We start from the raw sequence: 24,390 nt of genomic DNA on the forward strand, positions 1-24,390 counted from the left end.
TTAGCGCAACTTGGTTTTGAATTCAAAATATTAGACAGCTAAAATCGACATAAACAAATAAAATAAAAATTTTATTATTTAGTTTTGAAGTTTCCGTTATATCCAGCTGTGTTAGAACATGAAAACTATATATTTGCTAACCTCATAAAAACAAGATGCTTTTGTTTGCATAAATTATGTTTCTGGTAGTTTTATAGTATGTAGTATAGAATAAAAAATGCAGATTAGTCGCAATATTTACCATTGATAACTATTGGTTATTACTAAAATAGTGCAGAGATTTTACAATAGTGCCATTAACACACGCAGAATGTTAGGAATTATTGATCATTATAAGTATTGCAGTGGCCTCACTGTAAAGGGTTTTCTCCTCCGGGCAAGTTACTTTAGATTTAATATAAACTTTTCGTCCTTCCACTTTTTCCAATTCACCACTATAAAGCGTTGTTTGACCAATAAGTAGACGACTAAAATAAAAAAAACGTAAAGATAATTAAACGACTTAAATTTTATTAACTTCTTAAACGAATCTTTTAAATAACCTTTTTTTTTTTATTTTATTCTATATTGCGTATTTCCACATCGTGTACTTTTTATTATATTTAATTTCATTTTATATTTAAATTATCTGGATTTGTAGTAACAAGGGAAAGGGTGAATCGATAATGTTTGGAATAATTTTTATTTTTAATTACAATTAAAAAATTCTACTTTTAACTACAATTAAAAAACTATTTTATTTACAATTAAAAAATTCAAGGACTGTTAAAGGCAGATTTTACAATATGCAGCCACAGCTACATATTTTCAAAAATTTTTTAATAGCTGTTTTTTAATACCTTATCAATCATTTTCAATCAGTCTTTGTTTTAGAGCCCGAAGGTTCAATGCCCGGCTTTGAAAGTTGTACTGAAGCAGTTTGTGTCATCGATCCAGCAAGTTTCTCTATCGATATAGTACAAAAATGCCTAAACAACCTTGATGAAAGAAAATCAACCGGCTACGATGGATTACATCCAAGGGTCCTTAGTAAATGTTCAGCTACCTTTGCCAAGCCTCTTTCGCTTATCTATAAGTGCTCGTTTGCTACTGGTGCAGTTCCTGAATTATGGAAAAAATCGAATGCAACACCTATTTTCGAGAAGGGGAGTAGGCTTAAAGCATCCAACTACCGGCCTGTCTCGCTCACTTCCATACCTTGCAAAATTATGGAAAGTATTTTACAAAAAAGAATAATGGAACACTGCGTTGCTAATGGTCTAATTTCTCCAAATCAGCATGGCTTTGTTCATCGTAAGGGATATGTATTAAACCTTTTAGAAACTCGGGATATCATGACGGAAGCAACTCACTGCAGACACGCAGTAGACGTCATTTACACAGACTTTGCAAAGGCGTTTGACAAAGTACCACATAAACGCCTTCTTCATAAGCTGAGAGCGTACGGTATTCAAGGCGCTTTTCTTGACTGGATCGCAGCTTGGCTAAGCAATCGATGTCAACGAGTGGTTATAAACGGCATTACTTCTGAATGGAAAGCAGTCACTAGTGGAGTGCCTCAAGGCTCGGTCTTGGGCCCATTGCTATTCGTAATCTTTGTAAACGACCTGCCGGACAGTATTACTCATCATATGAAACTGTTTGCCGACGACAGCAAAATAATAGGAATAATTAAAAAGGAGTCGGACAACATCACTCTCCAAGATGACGTTGACAGAGCAGTGAAATGGTCACATATTTGGCTCTTGCAACGTTGAGAAATGCAAAGTAATGCATGTTGGGTGCGGATGTAACAAGTCAACGTACAAATACTCAATGTCAAACGTCGACGGCATCCGTCGTCCTCTCGAAGAAACCGCAGTCGAAAGAGACCTTGGTGTGATGGTCTCGAATGACCTTAACGTTAGACCACAAATAGAGTCAGCCGCATCAGTAGCAAATAGTGCTAGGGCGACTCAAATAAACATTTCGCAGTCGCAGTTTTTATTTATGGCGCACTCTGTATCTCACTTACATTCGCCCCCATCTTGAGTTTCTGTACAAGCCTGGTCACCGCATTTAAAATCAGACATTGCCATTCTCGAGCAAGTCCAACATCGAGCAACAAAAACAATATCGACTATTAAACACATGACCTATGAAGATCGACTCCAACGGCTCGGTTTAACAACTCTTGAAGAACGCCGCAAAAGAGCAGATCTTATCGAGCAATTCAAAATCACTCGTAAACTCGAGCTTGTTAGTTTTGTTGTCCCGCAAAAAATTTCAAAAAGTAAGTACGTCAGATGGTAAAAAACTGCGAGGAGCAGTATAACTTTTTTTCAAATAGAATTGTCGCCCCATGGAATGCGCTTTCGCAAGAAGCAGTGAACGCTCAATCCATCAACGCTTTCAAAAACAACATAAGAAAGTAACTTTATAGATACAATTGCTGCTTTGTCTGTAGCTTCTGTATCTCCATGTTCGTCAGCATAGGGGGGACTGATGTAGCACCTCTTCATCAAATTATAAATAGATTATTGTATTTGTATTTGATCACTGAATAATAATAATAATTTAATTTTAAACCTTAATCATTATCTGTCAAACAAAACAAAAACTCGCAACTAAAAAAGCAGAGTGTGATAAAAAAAAAGAAAACACTCAGACTCTAGACAATTTTTTGCGTTGCACAGTGGGACAGAGTGTGCCAATATACCAAAAAATCAATGTCGGCATTGCACGGTGAAAATTAGTCATAATGATGAAGACATGTTCATGGAAATATCTAATTAAAAAACATAAAATATTAATTTAAGCGTAATTTTTAGGGTTAGAGGTCATTCGAAAAGCACTAAATGAAAATAAATTTGCTTTTGGTGTGTTAATTGACTTGCAGAAAGCTTTCGATACAGTAAACCATAAAACCCGTCTCACCAAATTAGGATGTTATGGAATTGATGGAGTTCGTCTGAACTGGTCCAAATTTTATTTAAACCATAGACTCCAATTAGTAACTATAAAAACCAAAAAATAAGCAACAAAACTTTTATATTAATGGAGAGCTATTAACTTCTTCAAAATCAGTGAGGTATCTTGGAATTATGCTGGATGAAAATCTTACTCTTAAATAGTATCACTCTTATATTTTACAGTTGGTCATCACCAAGTTTTCTAAACCTTCACTAATATTCGTGGTCTTGGAAGTAACTTTTATTCTGTTAAGTCTTATCTCTAGCAAAGTTCACCAGACCTACTTGCTCTTAGTGTTGATGGTTATCTTAATTTAATTCGTAAAGACTCCGATAGTCACATGCTTGGCCTGGGCATTACATTCTTAAGAACTCATCCATTTTTTGGGAACTAGGTTTGAATCCACTGACTATTCTTTTATGTGCTATCGTTTAGCACCACATCACTCTATCGCCTTTCTCTTTGTTCTATATTGCTATCCTTTATCTCAAGACTGCACTCTTTTTGATGCTATTTCTGATCAAAGTGATTTTCTTTGTGATGGCCCTTGGGTAGAAATCTTTCGTCTTCTTGCTGACAAATGTGCTTCTTACATAACTTTTTGGATTCAGGCTGCTATAAAATCTTTTATTCCCTCTCGATGATTCCAAGTTAAGCCTCACTCTACTCCATGGTTTTTCTCACATTGTGCTGCTGCAATTTCCAATCGAAACCATTACTTCCATATCAATCAGCAAAACAATTCTCCAGAAAACAGATGCCTCACCTTTTCATCAATATTATCTCTCGATTCCACTAGTTGCATTCTACCTAATATAGCGGACAAACAGGTTGATCCATTGCTTAACATTTGTATCACTCCAGCTTCTGTATCTAAAAGTGATTTCCTGCTTAGACACTTCTAAAGCTTGTGGTTCGGACAAAATACCTGTTATAGTCTCGCTAAGTGTTCTCCGAAGCTGTCGTCTATACTTTCAAAACTATTCAATAAGTGCTTATCAGAGTCTTGTTTTCTAGCATGCTAGAAAACAAGATGATGGAAAACAAGATGATGGAAAGCAACATCTGTTATCCCTATTTTCAAAAATTCTGGAGAGCGATCTGACTCGCCCAACTATTGTCCCATTAGTCTTCTTCCTATCATAAGCAAGGTTTTTGAGTCTTTAATTAACAAACACTTAATCTCTAATCTTGAATCTAATAACTTACTTTCTGATCATCAATATGGATTTCAATCTTCTCATTCTACAGCTGATTTGCTAACAGTAGTAACCGATAGGTTTTATCGTGCATTAGATAGAGGTTGTGAGGTCAAGGTATCACTCTTAACATTTCTAAAGCTTTTGATAGGTTTTGGCATGCTAGTCTTCTCCATAAACTTTTTTCTTACAGTGTATCAGGTAACATCTTTAAGATTATTGAATCCTTCCTTACCAATCATAGTATAAATGTTGTCCTCGATGGACAGTACTCTTCTTCATGTCCTGTAACTTCAGGGGTTCCTCAAGGTTCTATCCATGGCCCTATACTCTTTTTAATTTACATTACCAATCTTCCTGATATTCTCACATCTAAGGTGACATTGCTTGCTGATGATACTACCATTTATTCTTGTCTTGATAAGAAGGCAACACTCTCTGATTGCTTGGAGGGGGCATTTGAGTTTGAAAATGATCTTACTTCTGCTACAGCATGGGCTCGCAGTGGCTGGTGATCTTTAATTTAAATAAAACCCAATATTTTTCAACCAATTATTATTGCAATAACTTTTATTTATGAACGGTAATGGACTCGATGAGTCATCTACTCTTCATCTTCTAGGATTAACTTTTACTTCTGATCTTTTTTGTAAACCATACATCAAATCCATTGCAAAATTAGCATATGCTAAGGTTGCATTACCATGCTCTTCATTGTGCTTTGAACTTTCTTTCTCCGGATTCTATTCTTTATTTCTATAAATCTCAAATCTGCCCTTGTATGGAATATTGTTGCCATATCTGGGGCGGATCTTCCAATGATGCCCTTTCTCTTTTAGACAAGGTGCAAAAATGCACTGTAAACATAGTTCGACCTGCTCTTGCAAGCCAACCTTCAACCATTATCACATTGTCATAATGTTGTTTCTCTTTCTCTTTTCTACAAATACTGTAACAGACACTGCTCTAAAGAGCTAGCTTCTCTTGTGCCATCTACTAAAATTCATACTCGTATTACTCTTCATTCAACAAAGTCTCATTTTTTTACTGTGACTGTTCCTAAGTTCCAAAAATTCTTAAGTTTTTTTCCTCGAACATCAGTTTTTTGGAATTTGCTTCCTTTATCTTACTTTTCTGATTCATATAATTTGCAGTTTTTAAGTCATTTGTCAATCGTTATTTTGCTCTATAAACTTCATCCAGTGATGGTAGGAGATAATATTCGAAATTCACTATCACCAAATCAAAATTTCCCTTTTTAAATCAAAATATCCCTCTATATAAATTTTTCTTTCAAACTCGACCCATCGCTTTGCTTGGGTCTCACAAATAAATATTTTTCTATAATAACCTTAATATTTGTCTGCATTATAACTTAACTTAGTGTCTTTAAGACTTTTATGTTTTTTTATTTATAAGAATTTAAAGTTTATAAATCCTTAAACTTTAATAACAACAACTTAAAAAAAATAATAATAATACTTACAATTGGTAACAATTGTTAATTTGGATGAATGTTAAAAAAACAAATTAAATGGTGTACAATTTAGATTGATTCTTAAGTATAAATAAACAAATCTTAAAAATCTCTATAAACAATCAACTTTCATATAAATTTTGAGAATTATGCAATGATAAATATTTTTCTTTTACTAGGAAATTCATATAGAATTTAAAGTACAACTCATATAGAATTTAAAGTCTCATTCCCAAGGTGATTCCTTTTTTTTGGTTTTCACATCTGTTACTATGGAAAATATGCGCTCTGCCTCTGAACTTGAATGTTGTAATGTTAGACAAATTTGAGCATGTTTTGATAGATTTGGAAACATAATTACATCTTTAAAACCTTCAAGGTTAGATATATAATGCCAGAATTCATCAATCTTATAAGAAAGTAATTTAGTTTTTTTAGGTTCAGTAAAAGAAACTCTAAGTTTACGCCACTCAATTTCTAAATTGTCGAATTCAAGTGGTCTTTATACTTGTCTGATAAAATTTTAAATTCAAAATCATTCCAATCATTGTTTGAATCCAACATTTTTGTATGATCTTTGAACTGCAATTCTATATATAATGGATTATCAATCGGTAAACTTGATTTAATTTCTGAAGCTGCTGTACAATAAAAAGAAAGACATGTTGATTTTATTTGTTAAATAGTACTTTGGGAAGGTCTTTAATAAAATTTTCACTATCATGACCTAAGAATACATTTTTAACAGTCAAAAAGTTGTAAGGATTTTTCACATTAATTTTTGATATGTGTGTTTGATTAAGACTATAAAACTTGATAAAATTACCGAATTCTTTCATTAACTGTACAGATGCAGAAGATAATTTATGTAATAATATTGATTTTGATTGAAACAACGCATTGAAAGAACTAATACAATTAAGAACATACTTCAAAAATAGTAAATATGCTTTACTGTAACTATTTTGGAGCTCACCTAGAATAAATTCTGCGCTCTTTAACTTATCTTCAAAAACAGCATTTTAGAAATAGTGTAATAAAATATCGCAAGTTTCTAATACTCTTTAAACACACTGGTGCAAAGAAAGCTATCTAGTGTTGGCTAACTTAAGGATTTTTTTTCTTTCACACCCTTTACTTGCTATTATAGCAGAAGAATGGCAAATACATCTCATGAGCGTCACAGATGGTACGTCAGTCTTTAAATGTTTATAAAAAGAATTATAATTTCCTACCATTACATTAGCACCATCACATCCAAAGTCTATTATATTTTGCAGTGGTATATACTTCTGATTTAAACATAGTTTAAAAGATTCATAAATTTTTACTGCCTAACAATCAGTTGCATCTAGTGGTATCAGCTCCAATGACTCAGTTCGAATAGATCCATTTAATGATGAAACATAACAAACGAAAGTACACATAAATTCACAAGTATCCGTTGATTCGTCAATTTTAATGAAGAACTTAACATTTTTTAAATTACTCACGGTTTCCTCGGTCTCAACTTAACCAATTACTTTTTTAACAATATTTGAACATTTTTTCCTATTTAGTGTAATTTCTTTTGCAATAATACTGTCCGCAAAACTGAGATTTGAAACGCTAAATTGTGTTCTGCAAATAAAGCTGCTATTTTAATTTCTGCCACTTTGACTAGTTTAGATTGCAGAACTATCTTGTTTTTGCCCTGGAAATTGGTTATTGGCTAAGAACTTTGAATTGATTTTACATTTTGAATGTGTTTTTTTCCTGCAGCATGTTTTTGTAACTCACTTTTGCCATAATTTAAATAAACCTAGTAAAATAAGTATGTATATAAAGTAAAGCACCTTTTTTGGATGTTTTTTGTTTTTTTGGTGGAGTTTTGTAGATATCATCATTATTGTTCATTATACTTACTACCTTATTTACTTAATACCTATTACGCACAGGCTACTAACAAAAGTAGGAACTACAAATTACAACGAAATTTAACACACTCAACGGAAACTGTAACACATTAAATGAAAAGCAAAGTAAAAGAAATAGAAAATTTTATTTAAAGTTTTCAAAAATGTTCTTTGTAATTTTTTTTTTTTCATCGATAAAGACCGTCACGCTAAGTTGCAAATTGATGGGAACTCTTATCCGGTTTTTTAAACGAATACTAAACAAATACACTAATCGCAGTGGTCTCACGTAGATTAATAATTATATCTCAGATTAATTAAATAATTCTAATAATTTTCCAAAAATATCCCTTTTTATTCTGTTTTAATAATTTTTCTTCCCTTCTTCCTTTTATGTTTTTTTAGTGATCAATTTTCCCTCAAAATGGAAAATTTCCCTCCATATCACATCACTGATTTCATCTTTTCTTTTCAACACTAATAGTGGTTGCTTGCAGTCTTGCTGGAAGTGAAGATGTTAAAAAAAAATCTAATGCTTAAACTTCATTAAAGAATTATTTCTATATTTAGCATTTATTATCATATTTATATTTATTAGTATTTATATTATATATTTATTTAGTATTAGTATTTTTTCTTCATCCTATTATCATACTTTCAATAGTTTTTGTCTTTACTCTGTAATAATTATTTTTCTCTTACTATTAGGAGATAATAAGTATTACATACTATTAAATATTATTCCTTTAGTTGCTATGTTCCTTTAGTTGATGTGTTGTGCTTTTCTGTTGTATTATTATTATTAGTTGTTTTTTTTATGTTTTTTTTCATAAATTTATACCATTAGATTATTTTTTTGTTTGTTCATTTTCTTACAAGGTATCTGCTTTGAACTAGTCTTGTATTATTTGCATTGTCCATTCACAGAAAGATTATTGTAATATTTTTACTAATATTGTTAACAGCACTTTTCTTTTGTAAAAAATATATTGATTGATTGAAAGAATATTGTAATACTTTCACTAATACTGTTAAACAGTATTTTTCTCTTATAAAAAATATATTGATTGACAGAAAAAAATTTTAGCTTAACTTACAAGGAGAGCAGCATATTTGATTTTAAAGCTTTTTTTCTCTTTTTAATTTCTGCTTCTAATGTTTTATTGAAAAATGTGTAACTAGTAAATACTTCAGAGAGTTTAAAAATATAATAGTAATTCAACTATGTTTTGCAATTGGATATTTTCGCATTATACTATTTATTTCTTTTGATAAGTTTTTATCTCCAAAGTTGATACTTGTAGTATTTGTTGTATATATCTCGTATATTTGTTGCATATATATATTGTATAGATAGTTGATGGATACTCCAAAGATACTCTTCTATGTTTTGCAATGTGTCAGGTCAGGTGTATGGTCTTCATAATCACCCTGCTACTGGCAACATGTAACCCAGTGCAATCTGTTCCATGTCCTATTGTCTTGCGGGATTCGCTTTCTAAGCAAAGGCTGAAAGGAGGTTGCATCCTGTCATCAGTAATATTTAAAAACGGTCATGCCTATTGTAATATATACATATATTTTTTCATGTCTTTCATATAGTTGGAAATGCCTTGGTTACTGTTTTAGCTCACCTGTAACCTACTTTATATATATGCTTGTATTCTGTCTTAACCTCTGGCACGCGTTAACTCACCCATAAGTTGCTATCAGTATGTTTGTGTTCTGTCTGGACCTCTGGCGTGGTGTTGGCTCACCCATAAGTCGTTATTTCTATGTTTGTGTTCTGTCTGTTTATGTTTATATGTATGTTTGTGTTCTGTCTGAACCTCTGCCACGTTGTTTACTCACTCGTAAGTTACTTTATATATGTGTGTGTTCTGTTTAAATATTTAAATGTTCTGTTTAAATAATTAAATCTGTTTTGATGCAGTGTGAGCTCAATAACTAACTAGACACTCCAACTATAAAACCTACACTCTCCCTTATTTCTAGTAATATTTTGGTAATATTTTTCCAAATCCATTTCCAAAATATCATGCTGAATGTTTGCAGGAAGTAGCTCCTTTTAATTACTCCAGGTCAGGTCAGGTCAGGTTCAGGATCATCACGATCACCTTGCTACTGGTATTATGTAACCCAGTACTACCTGCCCCATGCCCTGCTGCCTTATAGTGTGCTTTTTTAGGCAAAGACTAGGAAAAACAAACTCTGAATCAAAAACTTTCTTAGGGGCTTTGGTTGTGTAAAGGCTAGAGATGGTGTTTCAATAAAAATACTCATCTTGGGCAGATGTTAACTGCATCCTGCTACTGTTTTCTAGAAGACCTCCTAGGCAAAGACTTTAGGGGTAAGTAGATTAGTTCGGCTAACCAGCCCCAAATCCCTTCTTCAGGTACATCTAGGCTGGCCTAGATGTAAACCTGTGTTACATTGTTTCCTGCCTAGGATGATGAATGTTGGATCTTCTTGACTCTTCTCATAGGTTTTTGCTTGTGCCTTCTTGATAATGGCTATACAACTCTTCCTGTTATCTCCTAATGGGGGTACAGCTTTACAAATCAGTTTAATGGTTCTGAGGCTGGCTGGTACTAAGGTTTCCAAACTCTGTGATAGCTCTCATAGAGTCTGATTCCGCCAACAACAGCAAAATATCAGTGTATTAACAGTGCCATGTTGCACATGGATGGAATCCCTGTTAATGCTTTTGGTGCGCATTGTAGAGGCCACATAAGGAGCCTTATATTACAACTTAGGGTTAATTAACAAGATTGAGAAAATTGCTCATTGCTTATAAGACCATGCTCAATCTATGAATGAGTAACCCCAAATATTAAACATAAAAAACCATTCTCACCACATAACTGTTTTAATATATCTTTTACTAATATTGGTGGTCTGCGAAGCAACCTTCCATCAGTTAAATTTAATCTATTGCAAAACTCACCAGGTTTGCTTGCTCTTAGTGAGACTGATTTAAATTCTGTTATTCCTTCTTCTGATCTCAGTGCTAAAGGGTACTATCCTTTGATTCGCAATGCCTCCAATAGTCACATGGTTGGCTTGGGGGTACACATACGCATCAATTCACTTATTTGTGGTGAAATTAGGTTAAAATCCTTTGACCATTCTTTTATGTTCTTCCGCTTAGCACCTTTTCACTCTATCATCTTTCTCTTTGTTCTTTATCATTCTCTATCTTTCAAAGACTGCACTCTTTTAGATGTAATTTCTGATCCAATTGACCATGCCCTCTCTTTTTACCCCTCTGCCAATACACTTGTTATTGGTGACTTTAATGCTCATCACACTTAATGGCTTGGCTCTAACGCCACTGACCCTGCTGACATTAAAGCCTATAACTTCTGCATTTTTTGTTCTCTTACCGAGATAGTTAACTTTGTTACTCCTGAAAACCCTAACATTTACCTTCACTCCTTGATTTATGTCTGGTTTCTGATCCTAGCTTGTGTTCAGTTTCTTGTACTTCCTTTCTGCATTCACCTTATCATTGCACTACTTACTACTACCCTAAAACTGATTGTGATTATTTTCGTGATTTTCTTCGTGAGGGTCCTTGGACTGATGTCTTTTCCTTCTCAGCTGAAAAATGCTCCTCCTACATAACCTTCTGGTTTCAGGAGAATCAAGGAACTAACGTAGGAGGCTACTCTAGGGCCTAATTTCTGAGATAAGATACAAAATCTTGTATCTTATCTCAGAAATTAGGCCCTAGAGACTTTTGGAAAATCTTCAATACTGTCATTAACAAAGGTCTAACATTCCATCTCTCATTAATGGGACTGATCTTATTACCTCTCCCAAGGATCAGCCAGAACTATTTGCAAAGAACTTTTCTTCTTTTGACCATTCTCTTCCTTCAATTCCAATTAAAAAGGTTAACTTATTGATAGACTTTCAAATCACTCCACTTTCCATTGCTAAAGTCATATCTCAATTAAAGTCTTCTACAGCTTGTGGTCCAGACAACATTCCTGCCATAGTCTTACAAAATTGTTCTCCAAAACTCCCTTCAATTCTCTCTAAACTGTTTAATAAGTGCTTGAGTCTTGTTTTTCTGCCTCCTTGAAAATAGCATCTGTTGTTCCAATTTTTAAAACCTCCAGTGAACATTCTAACCCCTCCAATTATTGTCTGATAAATCTTCTTTCTGTTATTAGCAAGGTCTTTGAGTCTTTGATAAATAAATTTCTCACATCCTATCTTGAGTCAAATAACTTACTTATAGACAATCAATACGGTTTTCGATCCTTTCACTCTATTGCTGACTTGCTAACTGCTGTGACTGAAAGATTTTATCATGGTGTTTTGTTTTTTATTTACATTAATGATCTTCCTAACAACCTTACAAAGAGCCTCTATTTGCTGATGACTCATCTTTATACTCCTGTCTTGACAAAAAGTCTTCTCTTTTTAATTGCTTTGAACAGTTGCAGGGGCTTGTGAATTGTAACTTTACCAAAACTCAGTTGTTTACTGCATTTAAATGGCAACCCTATCACTGAGTTCTTTTCTTTACATCTTTTTGATTATTGTTCACTACTGACCTCTTGTGAAAACCATATATACAATTGATTTCAAGAACAAAAATTAGCATCTGCTAAAGTTGCTTCTCTTTATTGTGCTTGCCATTATCTTTTTCTTGATTCATATCTCTAACTCAACAAATCTCTTATTTGTCTCTGTATGGAACAATATTGTCGAATTTGGGCTGGTTCTTCTGATGATGCATTTCTCTTTTAGACAAGATCCAAAAATACATTGTATATACAGTTGGACCTGCTTTATCTGTCAAGCTTGAGTCTCTCTCCCATTGTCAATTCTCCATGGTTAATTAACCCAGGACATGTATTAATGAAGAAAAATGTGCTCCAAAGTAAATAAAAAATTCTGTAAAGGAGGGACAGCTCCTTGAAGCAAACTCTTATATACATACGTGAGATTGCCTAATGGTTAAGAAACTACAGACAATCAAAGCAATGAAACTTTATTAACTACAGAAAAGAAAGTTGAAGATAATTCGAATCCTATGAAGTATCTTCATAAGTATCTTCAAATTTGTAATTCACCCAAAAGACTTGATTTATAAACTTATTTGAATATTTTAGGAGGAGGGTTTGATATATTATATATCATGATATACAATGTATCATTATATATAATATATCAATATATATAATATATCAATATATATAATATATCAATATATATAATGTATCAATATAGGGGAAAGGGGGTAATTAGTACCGCTGTGCAATTCGTACCAGCGTCATTGTTCTTTTTCTGATTCGTTGAAATTGGCAGAAACACGATAAAATCAAGCCAGCAGATGAAATGTGTATACTGACCAAAAAATGGCGGAATCGAACGTTAAAGAAAGGAGGTAAGTCTGTTTCCCTTTTTTTACACTATTTGATGTAATAATTACACTGTCCTACTAGTCGTACCTTGCAGGCGTGGATATACGTAACTTATTTATATTTTTTTATGGTGTTAGCCCATCCATTCTTCTTCATTAATAAATACGTTTTTTTCCGATTCACTTTGCCCATTAAAACACTGAAGTAGAAAACTATGTTTAGTCATAGTCAGGTAAATCGTACATGTGATGGTGGGGTAAATCGTACCTGTGGTACTAATTACCCTAACCTCTAAAGATAACAAAGGGCAGCATTGGTACTGCTTCATGTGTAATGAGGACATTGAGGAGGATATGATCCAGTGTTTAATTTGTGGACCATGGGTACATGTTACATGCTCATCATCTGAGTCTCAAAATGGGTCACATGATAGTTAAATATGTGAATTATGTCAATAAATATATTTTACAAGTGTAGAATGAACCAGTTATTGTTTTATTTATTATTTATTATTAGTGCTGAGCTTTTTTTTTCTTCATAGCCTTTGGTACTTATTAGCCTCACTAGTAGTACTATTTGAACCTTCTTGTGGGTAATTGGTACCACCTTGTTTATTTTTAGTTTTTATTAGTGTGCTCTTTATTTTAATATTTACATCTTGAAATCATGATTATTTGTTTTAGTTTCATCAATGCTTATTTCTATCTAAAAATAAACTTTTTCCTACATTTAGTTTTATTTTTATTAATTTTTTTCCTTATGGGGTACTATTTAGCCCCCTTTCCCCTTTATGTATATATACATATATATAAATATATATATATATATATATATATATATATATATATATATATATATATATATATATATATATATATATATATATGTAGTAAAATTTACATTATGTACACATGGTGTTATTTATTATTTTTTCTTTCATATGTAGACTAATACAATTATAGCTCTTTTGAGCCACCATAACATCTGGTTATTCATTATACCAAGTAAAAAATTTCAAAAAGCATTATATTCAAAAAAAATTTCTAAATGCAAAACATTGTACAAATAATATTAAACTGTCTTTTTCTTCAAAGTGTAGTAATTAAATTTGTGCAATTTTTTGCATAAAATTTTGCAGTTCAAAACACTTCACATTTAAGTAATGACAAGTTCACTTGGTATTATAAAAATATTTTTCCAAGTATTTAATATAAGAAAATAACAATTGTAAAATTTATGGAATATAGCATTTGTCAACATCAGTAGTGGAATTCAGTCAGTAGACACGGGTTCTTGCAAAATTTTGGTTTGCAGTACCAGTTTGAAGATTGATTATTATAGAATATACCTAGAAAATACCTGTATCTACCATACCTAGAAAACGTCTTAAGAAAAAATAAATTGGCCATTTTTTAAAACACTTTTTTATATACTATAACATACATTAATTATCTTAACAAATCATTTAAGAAAGTACTGGTTTTATTACCATTATTATTGCAATTAGTAATTGAACTAATTTTAAGCGTGAGTGGGACTGGTATTCAAATGTTTTGAGGGTGAAAACCTGTTAATAAATAATTTGAATCCCACCACTGATCAACATGTAATGTTGTAGTTTGACTTTTTTCAAATATAATTGTAGGTAAAAAGCCATTTTAAAAAATAAAATAAAAATCACCTCTTATAATTTATATTAAGATTAGCAGTGACACATGTTCCCAATAAAGATCCAACAATACCTGTAATCTCATCATGATGAGTTGCTATTGCTCCTCCATGTACATGGCTTTAGCAAAAAATAATATAAGCAACATCTTTTTTTCAAACACACTATTAAAAAGACAACACATTCATAAAAAACATAAATACAAATAAACTAAACTAAAACTATGGGTATAAATTTATGCTTGGATAAATTTTCAATATAATTGCAGCTCATAATGCTAAAGTGTATGTAAGTAGAAAGGCTTTACACTATGCTTTACTATATACAGCTTTTCAACAGGCCCAGCTTCTTAAGAGGTAAACATTTGTAAATCTAATGTTTACGTCTTCAGCAGCAAACTCATTCGCTACAAAAAAAAAAAAATGATAATAAAATCCTTTTAGAATCTTAAAAAAAAATTTTAGGATTTGTGAACCACAGAACGCTATTATTTGATATCTTGCTATAACTATTTTATACTGTACAATGATTATTAGGTATTTTTATCCACATTTCCACATTATTTTCTTCCTAATGACATTATTGAAACTAACTTCAATACAAAATATTTCTTTATCACTGCCAAAAATTAGGCTTGTATGTAACAAAAAAACTTTTATTTATTAAAAATATATAACATACTTGCATTTATAAATATATAAAATGGATCTGCTTTTGCAAAAAAGTTGCATAAAAATTTGCAAAAAAATATCAGAGAGAACACAATTAAATAAAAAATATTGATCTAACAAATGCATAACATTAAATTTTTCAAACTTACAGTATTTATTGTTAAAATCACCTACCCAAAAAAACCTTCGGAATATGGTCCATATGTTATCACAGCTTTAGCTTTTTTTTCAGTTTTAGAATAAAAAAATGATCCTTGGTAGATATTTATATCTTTATAAACCCCATAGTGTTTTCCTGCTGATTCTCCTTTCCAATTATGAAGGTTGTATTTTTCCCAATTATGCTTGTGAACAAGATTCTCAAGTTTATTATAGCAAGCTACAGCTTCCTTTGGCCATGTTTGCGTTGTGTCTGATTTTTCATCATTATTACTAATACAAGCAAATGATTTCTTTTGTATTGCAGTCACAGGACAGCATATATTTTTCATATATTTAAACTGAAAATACAAAAATGTAAACTTTATTGTCAGTATAAATAAAACTTTAACAAAAAAACTACTTGTTGCTACTTACATTTTTAAAGCAACTAACTTGTATTTTACAAAGGCTTTGTATCATTTTTGATCAGGTATATTGGCACCGAAGCTAATGTCATAAACTGGAGACAAGTTTTTAAAGCAACAACCCAACATCAATTCAAAACTTTCAAGATAACAAACATAAATTTGCCTAGTAATATTGTAAAGATTGCTTTTTTAATATTCTTTTATATTACTGTAAACAAAAGTAAAAGTAAGATTGAACAACTATCTTCATTTGTTTTAAATATTTGATAATACTTAATGCAATAAAAAAGAATAAATAAATTTAACCGAATGTCTTTTGGTCCTTAACTGCACAAAAAATAAAATCATAGTTTTACAAAACTTTTTAACACTTTTAAAAAAAATCAAAAAAATTTTAATTTGAAGAAATAGGAAAAGAATATAAAGCATTGAATACATAATTTTAAAAAAATTCTCTCTTAATAAAGACAGCAAGCATCTGCAAAGTTTTGAGTAAACAGAAATCTAAGAGTTAAAGAGCAAACTATAAATTGTACAAGGAAAACACGACGATGGGATGAGGAAAACATAAGTCAGGAAAAAAGGACGATGGGATGAGGAAAACATGACAATGGGAGAGAGTTCCAACGCACCCATTTTTAGGAAAAAAAAACTAGATAAAAGTTTTTTGAGCAAGAATAAATGCTTATAAGTAAAAAAGATGCAACTTGGTTAGATAATAAATTGCACCGGATTGAGTTTTAATTGATGGAATAAATAGAGATAGTAAGCTTTAGCAGCCACCATGGTAGTCTTACTAGAAAATAAAAATAAATGCAAATGCAATGACAGGGCAGAGGCTCACACTTAATTTCAACAAAAAAATTAACTTAAATTTAACAACATTTGCAATGAGATTATTGACAAATGTTCCAATGTACTGTTGTCATATTTGGAACCACTCAAATATGATAAAAGTATTCCATATATTCCAAATAAGAGATTTATAGAGAATGAAATAAAGAGATTTATAGAGAATGAAATAAAAACAAAAAATAAAAATAGTAGATGTTAACTTTGCAATGGATTGTATATATCTTTTTTTGTCATGTAATACGGCCTATGTGTCAAATATATGTATTTTTTTTACAAGTGGTCACTTTTTGATAAAATACCACAAGTGCTACTGTAAGTATTGGTTTTAGCAATGTGTTTCAATTATGAGTTTCAATTAGGAGTTTAAAAACTCAGTTATATCTCTTATGGAGATTCTCTTCTATTTTGTTAAAAACAAAAATAAATTTATGTTACTTGAAAAAGAAATTTATTTTTTATCTGTTGATAGTATTTTATGCTGTTTAAGGTTAATAAGTTAATTAGTATAAACTTCTTGAAAAAAATAAATACTTTATACACATATTACCTGACAGATGACGATATGACCTCTATGAGCAGTCAGTAGTATTTTACTTATGTATGTACTTAGTATTTAAAATACTTAAGTATTTTACTTATGTTGTACTATGTTTTACTTATAAATGTACTAAGTATTTAAAATACTAAAGTACTTTGCTTATGTTGGCACACAAAAGTTACAATAATTGTTTGAAATAAACGGTTTTTAGTTAGCACAAATTAATCTATACAAAATGATTGACAATACAAACAGTATTAAAAAATTAAACTGAATTTCATTAAAATTTTGTGTGCTATTTTAAACTACATTATTTATCTTGTACGAACAACACTGTAGAGAGCTAAATCTATTAAAAATTAATGGCTAGTTGACCAAGGTTTCAGTTTTTTTGCAAAATTTTCAATACATAGTTTTTAACATTTAAATTAATGAGTTTTCATTCTAATTGTTTTAAGATTTGTTTTAGTTTACTTGCTGTCATTAATTCATTCATTATTAAAAGTAGTTAATGAAAGAAGATATTTTTTTATTTAACCTTAAAAAACATCAATTTATTGAAGTCAATTTATTGAAGTGTTTATTTCAGGGATTTCAGGATTGCAAAAAATTCTGGAGTTCTGGGATTTCAAAATACAAAAAATGCTAATGCATACATACATACACAAATATTTAAAATATATATAATCATATTATGTCTAATATGTAATCATATTATGTCTAATATGTAATCATTTTATGTCTAATATATAATCATGTTATGTCTAATATGTAATCATATTATGTCTAGTATGTAATCATATCATGTCTAATATGTAATCACATTATGTCTAATATGTAATCATATTACGCCTAATATGTAATCATATTATGTCTAATATGTAATCATATTACGTCTAATATGTAATCATACTATGTCTAATATGTAATCATACTATGTCTAATATGTAATCATATTATGTCTAATATGTAATCATATTACGTCTAATATGTAATCATACTATGTCTAATATGTAATCATACTATGTCTAATATGTAATCATATTATGTCTAATATGTAATCATTTTATGTCTAATATGTAATCATATTATGTCTAATATGTAATCATATTATGTCTAAAATAATCATCCGAGGAACCACTTGGATAAAAAAAGTAATATTTAAAAAAGTCTTGATAATAGTATATTATTATCAAGACTTTTTTAAATATAAATTTAATTCTAAATTTTAAATTAAACATTTTAAACATTTTAAAATGTCATAATATTTACAAACTGATAATTAAATACAGAGAAGTAGCTTCATTGTAAAGGATTTTCTCTTCTGGACAAGTTACTTTAGATTTAATATAAATCTTTCGTCCTTCCACTTTTTCCAATTCACTACTGTAAAGTATTGTTTGACCAATAAGAAGACGACTAAAATTAAAAAAATAAAACACTTAGAAATCAAAATACAAAATAATACTACCAGCAGCAAATTTTTGCCAAAAGAAAGCAAGTATTACAACTATGCTATAGTGTTACTGCCACAAAAAAGTTGAAATGTTTTTTATCATTCTTTTATCAATTCTTTATTAAATTATTGGTAAAAAAAGATTCTTTATTAAAATATTGTTATAATGAAAAATTTATAAACTTATTAAAACATTAATGTAATAAAAAACATTGAAGATAAAAAAAAATAACAACAGACTGTAACAAAAGATGAACTTATTAAATATTTTATGGAAATTTAGGAATTTCTGTCGGTATACAGACATGATTATAAGATCAAGAGAGAATTTGTAATCATAATTGCAACTTTTACTTTAACAACATCATGTTACACTGGTTAAAATAAGGCGGGTATTAGAACTTTCAGAAAAACCTATAACTTATTTATTAAAAAACATTTATAAGAACAATTGTTGTGTTAACACAAATTATACAAATTAAAAGCAATTACTAAAATCCACTAAAGCAATCACTAAAAATAGTCCATCAAAATATATTTTAATGGACCATTTTGCAAAATTTTCAAAACAAAATTTTAAAATGCTTAACCAATACAAAATAAAAGTGTCAACAACAACAAAGAAAGGATCAATTATCAAAGTTACTGTGATAAAAGTTGTTGGAACTCCTTTAAAAAATGTCTGAAAAATGATTTTTCAAGCTTGGAAAATTCATACTTCCCCCAGAAATGATTGATAACAATCGTATCAATATGTCATTGTTTTTCTGAAAAGACACTGAACACAAAATAAAATTTCATAAAATCTAAAAAGACCAAGGCAAGATAATGGATGATTTTTTAATTAACATTTTTAAAAAATATCAAAAAATGTAATGATTATCAACATTCAAATGAATATTTTTTATTTCTGCAAATGCAGAAATAAATAATATCTAACAAGCAAAAATGAAAAACACTACTTCTATTGCAAATGCTTTTTTTTTCCTCTTCTTTTCCTTTTTTCTTCTGCTTGTCTCAAAACCCATATGAGATTTTGCAACCATTCATTTTGATTTACTTTTATAAATTATCATATTGATATCACAGATTACCTGATGCATCTGCATTTTATTTCACATGTCCTTAATCATAGAGTATCTATTTTGTAAACAATAATCAAGATATTTTAAAGGCATACAAAATTCACAAAACTTTTCTGAAAAAAAAAATACTGACTTTATGAGCATTTTTTTCATTTCCTTTATTTCCTCTTTGATGTTAGGTACTCATCTTTTCCAGTAAATTTCGACTCTAATGGTTGCTTGCAGCCTTGTTAAAAGTGAAAACGTTTAAAAAAAAAATTACAATTTCTTTTTAATTACTCTAATGCAAGAGTATTCAGTTTCTAATGGGTAATTATAGGCACACATCTCTAGTTTAAAATCAGGATAAAAAATTAATAACTAAAACTTGTTTTGGGGTTAAAATGTTTGACATAAAATGCCATTAACTTCAACAACTTGCAAAATATTTAAATTATAAGAGCACTTCCGTACAACACATACTTTAAAGTTCTGCAATCAACACAAATTTTCTGATCCCATAATGCATTATGCCCAACTTGTCCTAATCTCTTAGGACATCCAAATAACTTATTTTTTTCCACCACATACACTCTCGCGGAGAGGTGGACTTAAAATTCCACACTACATATAGAGGCTATAATTTACACAATTTTGTGGAGTTCCTAATTTCAGAATAAGTAAGTTAAGTGAAAATTCTATAAAAATTAAAAAATTGCACATGCGGAATAAAATAATTGAATAATGGAATTGCGGAATAAAGTAATTTTCGAGAATTTATAGAGTTACAAAAGTTATAATTGATTGCATCCTTTAAGAATGTTTTTATGTTATCTTTGCAATAAAGGTTATAATAATATTTTTGAGTTAAGGCTTCATTTGCAATGACATAAAGATAACCAACAATTATCTATAGCAATATGTTGTCATCAGGATAAGTGCAAAAGTTCGTTTTCAGTTTTGTTTAATTTTATTAGACATTTAAATACACCACCAATCTCTGTATTTATTTGGTAATATATTTAAATATAAATATATCACCAATTATTTGGTGATAGATTTATATTTAAATATATCACCAAATAAATACAGAGAGAGTTAGTGAAGCAGCAGTATTTATAGAAGAAGCCCTAAACAATTTGTTTGTATGTGACAATTATACTCCTTGTAATAACCATTTACAAGATTTATCTCCTAATCTGAATGTGGTTTTGTCTGTAAATAGTTTGGAATTTTTGCAGGATGTTAAAGTTGAAGGAGGATCACTTGTAACACAACTTCATGCAAACAGCAGTATACCTTATGGTATCATACCTACAATTGTCCAGTCATATAATAATATGGCTGGATCACTATCATGTTATTTTAAAAAAGAATTTAATAAAAGTTTATTATTAGCTGGTATTAAACGTGCAGTTATCGACCAAATTTTAAAAGAGATGCAACCCAAATTAGAACTATGCAACAATCCTCAAGATTTTTTATCAACACATTATTGCATTGACTTTTATTTTGCAGGGCATGCCCTTATGGTTTAGCTATATAGCAAGTATGAAAATTTTGTAGAAAAAAAGATTCTCCAATATTTTAAAGTTGTTCAAAAAACTAAGTGTTCTTGAAAATAGTCTTTACCTTCCTAACTATGTCTATTAGTATGTATAAGTAAAGATCTTTTTATTTATTATATTGTTTTATTTTAGAATCTGGCTTTACGCTAAAGTCATTTGTATAAGCCACAGAAGAGGACCTTGTCCAATTAGGATTTAAGATGGCAGAAAGGAGCTTACTGCAGGAATGGATTAGGACTTAAACCATTGTTAATGTTCCAGTTGTTAATGAGTACACTACCTCACAGTGTTTGATGAGTATTAGTGAATCAGTTAATGCCTCAACAAAAATCAATAGCTGCACCACTACTAGTGTAATCAGTTTTAAGGTTAGTTTTCAAACAATTAACAGATGATTGCTGAAATGGCAAAGGTGGAGTAAATAATAGAGACATATGTCAATAAAAAATAATCATAATACTAATAAAAGTAATTAATAAAATCAATTAGTATATTTTGTATGTTATTTAAATGCTAAAATGAAATAATATGAAATTATGTTAATTACAGGTTTCTATTAATTTTATCAGAACCTGCAAATTGATAATATTATATCAGAGCAGAGGCAGCAGCATGGACCTATTTGTGGTAAGCAATTAACACAAAAATTGATTTAAGGAGAACCGATTGAAAAAGCAGAAACGCTATTTCTAACAAAAGTTTGTGGGCGTTATCTGATGAACAATTGTGCTCAGTAAGTATAAATAAAATCAAAAATTTGATAAGATTTTAATTAGTTAGAATAATTTTCATACTTTATTTTTATAGTTCTATATTTCAAAAAAGATAGGCCAAATGCTACTGAGAAGCAGGACTTATCAAAGTCAATTATTGACTGTTTTCCAACCTTACATGATCAAACAGCGAGTGGTTATGTGAGTAATATATTTATCAATTAACTTTTTTTTTTTAAATGTGTGTGTGATTTTTTTTTTGTTATCTTTAGGGATACTTCTTTCATAGGAAATCATTTAGTAGAAAGTTAGAATACTTTGTTGGTAGCAGACATTCGAATTGTAAAGATATAACTACAATATGGAAATATTCATTGTCAAATAGGTAAATATTAGATCTAAAATGTTTTTTCATTTAAAAAATTATGATGTTGATGATAATAAAAATATAATATTCCTATTGATCACGGAAACCAAAAACCAGTACCCTTAATTCATTCCAGAATCAGTATATTTAAATTTATTTTAAAACTTATAGATTGATATTCAAAGTACATGAATTATTATATATGTAATAATAAATAAATAATAATAAAATTACAAATTATTAAAAATTAAACTATAATAAATAAAATTTATTGTATATGTATATATATATATATATATATATATATATATATATATATATATATATATATATATATATATATATATATATATATAATAACGTAAAATCGCCTAAGTTCGGTCACCATGTAACTTCGGTCATTTAAGAAAAAAAGCACGCAAAACTCAAATTTTACAAACTCTTTTTTCTCAAATAATATTTTTATTTATTTTGTAAATATGAATCTAGAGAAAAAAAAAAATAATGTTTATATGCAACCTGCTGAAATACTTCTTTGACAAAACAATAATTTGTGAAAAATGCATACTATTAAAATCTAAAATAAGCAAATTACTAAATAAATGATTGTATTTAATCTTAGTATTATTAAGAACCACCAAATTAATTGTATTTACAAAAAAAAAGATATTAATTTTTGAAAATTAACTACTTTTTTATAAAAATTAGTCAAATTTTGAAATACTCTAACTTCAGTCATTCACGGATAAACAACGAAGGAGACTTACGAAGGAGAATTAGTAGTAATATTGTGAGATGTTGATATCGTAATAATATTGTGAAGTGTTGCGAATGTAAAATTTACGAGTAACTTTACCTGTAAATTTACCAGTAAATTTTGAAATTTTTGTAATGGATACAAACCATGGTATTTTATTTGAAATTTGTTCATAATTTAAAAATTAACTGACGGTTCTTTGAGTTATCAAATATCAAGCTTGTGACATTTTTTTTGGATATAAAATACAGCTCAACAACAATTATGGATGCGTTGCGAATCCTGTGACAATTGGTTGTGCAGATTTTGCTGTTCTACTATGGTCAATGATACGTGCAAGAATTGCCAATAAACGTACAAAGCTCATTTAAAGCAGTGTTTTTTTGTTAATTGAAAAAACCTTTTTAAATTAATTTGAAAAATATATTTTTAATTTTATTAACCAGTGGCGTAACAAATGTGATAATGGCCAAAGTAATAAAATAGTTGACTAATTACAATAAAAATTAAAAATACTACTTATATTAAAAAGGGCCTTTTTTTATGTGCTCTTTTTTGTTTTCTTTGGTGCCCAAAAAGACTTTTTTTTTGAGCCCGGGATGACTCCCTCCTTAGTTACTGGTATTACCTGAATTTATATCAAAATTTTACAATAAAACAACATTAGTTTTCATAATTTGTGACGTTAAGTTTGTGATACGTTATTAGTATTTATATAGCGGCTGAACTTGTGAGATGGTATTGAATGTTTGTTCGAAGTAGATGTTTTCATTTTAAATTAAATATTGAGTACAAGTTTTTATTTTTCATTTTTTTATTTTTACAATATCAATTATTAATATAGTTTTTTGTATGTTTCGGAAAAAAAATTGAAAATGTTTTAACTATGTATGATAAATAAATGTTCAAAGCTTAAGTGACCGAACTTAGGTAATTTTATGATATATATATATATATATATATATATATATATATATATATATATATATATATATATATATATATATATACATATATATATATATATATACATATATATATATATATATACATATATATACATATATATATATATATATATATATATATATATATATATATATATATATATATATATATATATATATATATCATATGTAATATGCTAAATTGAAGTATTTTTCTTAACAAATGAGTTAGATGAAGCTGAATTATGAACTTTTAACAGTCAGATTTAAAATTATACTTTATTGTTTTTAAATTAGTTTAAATAAGTGCTT

At 29.3% G+C, this 24,390-nt stretch overlaps 2 protein-coding genes across 8 annotated transcripts in view; both read right to left on the minus strand.

The window, feature by feature from the left end:
• On the minus strand, positions 1-15,957 carry LOC136088551 (acyl-coenzyme A thioesterase THEM4-like). The gene is made up of 4 exons (XM_065812445.1): positions 15,821-15,957; positions 15,419-15,744; positions 14,586-14,693; positions 1-467 (listed from the first exon to the last, which is right to left on the minus strand). The coding sequence occupies exons 1-4, from the start codon at positions 15,863-15,865 to the stop codon at positions 314-316; spliced, it is 633 nt and encodes a 210-aa protein (XP_065668517.1). The 5' UTR covers positions 15,866-15,957; the 3' UTR covers positions 1-313.
• LOC136088552 (uncharacterized) overlaps positions 15,822-24,390 on the minus strand; it is a 22,195-nt gene continuing 13,626 nt past the window's right edge. For 4 of the 7 annotated variants that reach the window (XR_010642257.1, XM_065812449.1, XM_065812446.1 and 1 more), the window contains exon 5: positions 18,495-18,625. Coding sequence is in view for 1 of the 7 variants with exons in the window: in XM_065812451.1 (XP_065668523.1) it covers positions 18,590-18,625 (36 nt within the window). In the remaining 6 variants the exon portion in view is untranslated. Of the gene's footprint in view, positions 15,977-18,494; positions 18,626-19,884; positions 19,974-24,390 lie in introns of those variants that run through there. The other 3 variants (XM_065812450.1, XM_065812447.1, XM_065812451.1) reach the window with 2 other exon arrangements.

This window comes from Hydra vulgaris, chromosome 12 (genome assembly GCF_038396675.1).
Source record: "Hydra vulgaris chromosome 12, alternate assembly HydraT2T_AEP".
Lineage (NCBI taxonomy): Eukaryota > Metazoa > Cnidaria > Hydrozoa > Anthoathecata > Hydridae > Hydra > Hydra vulgaris.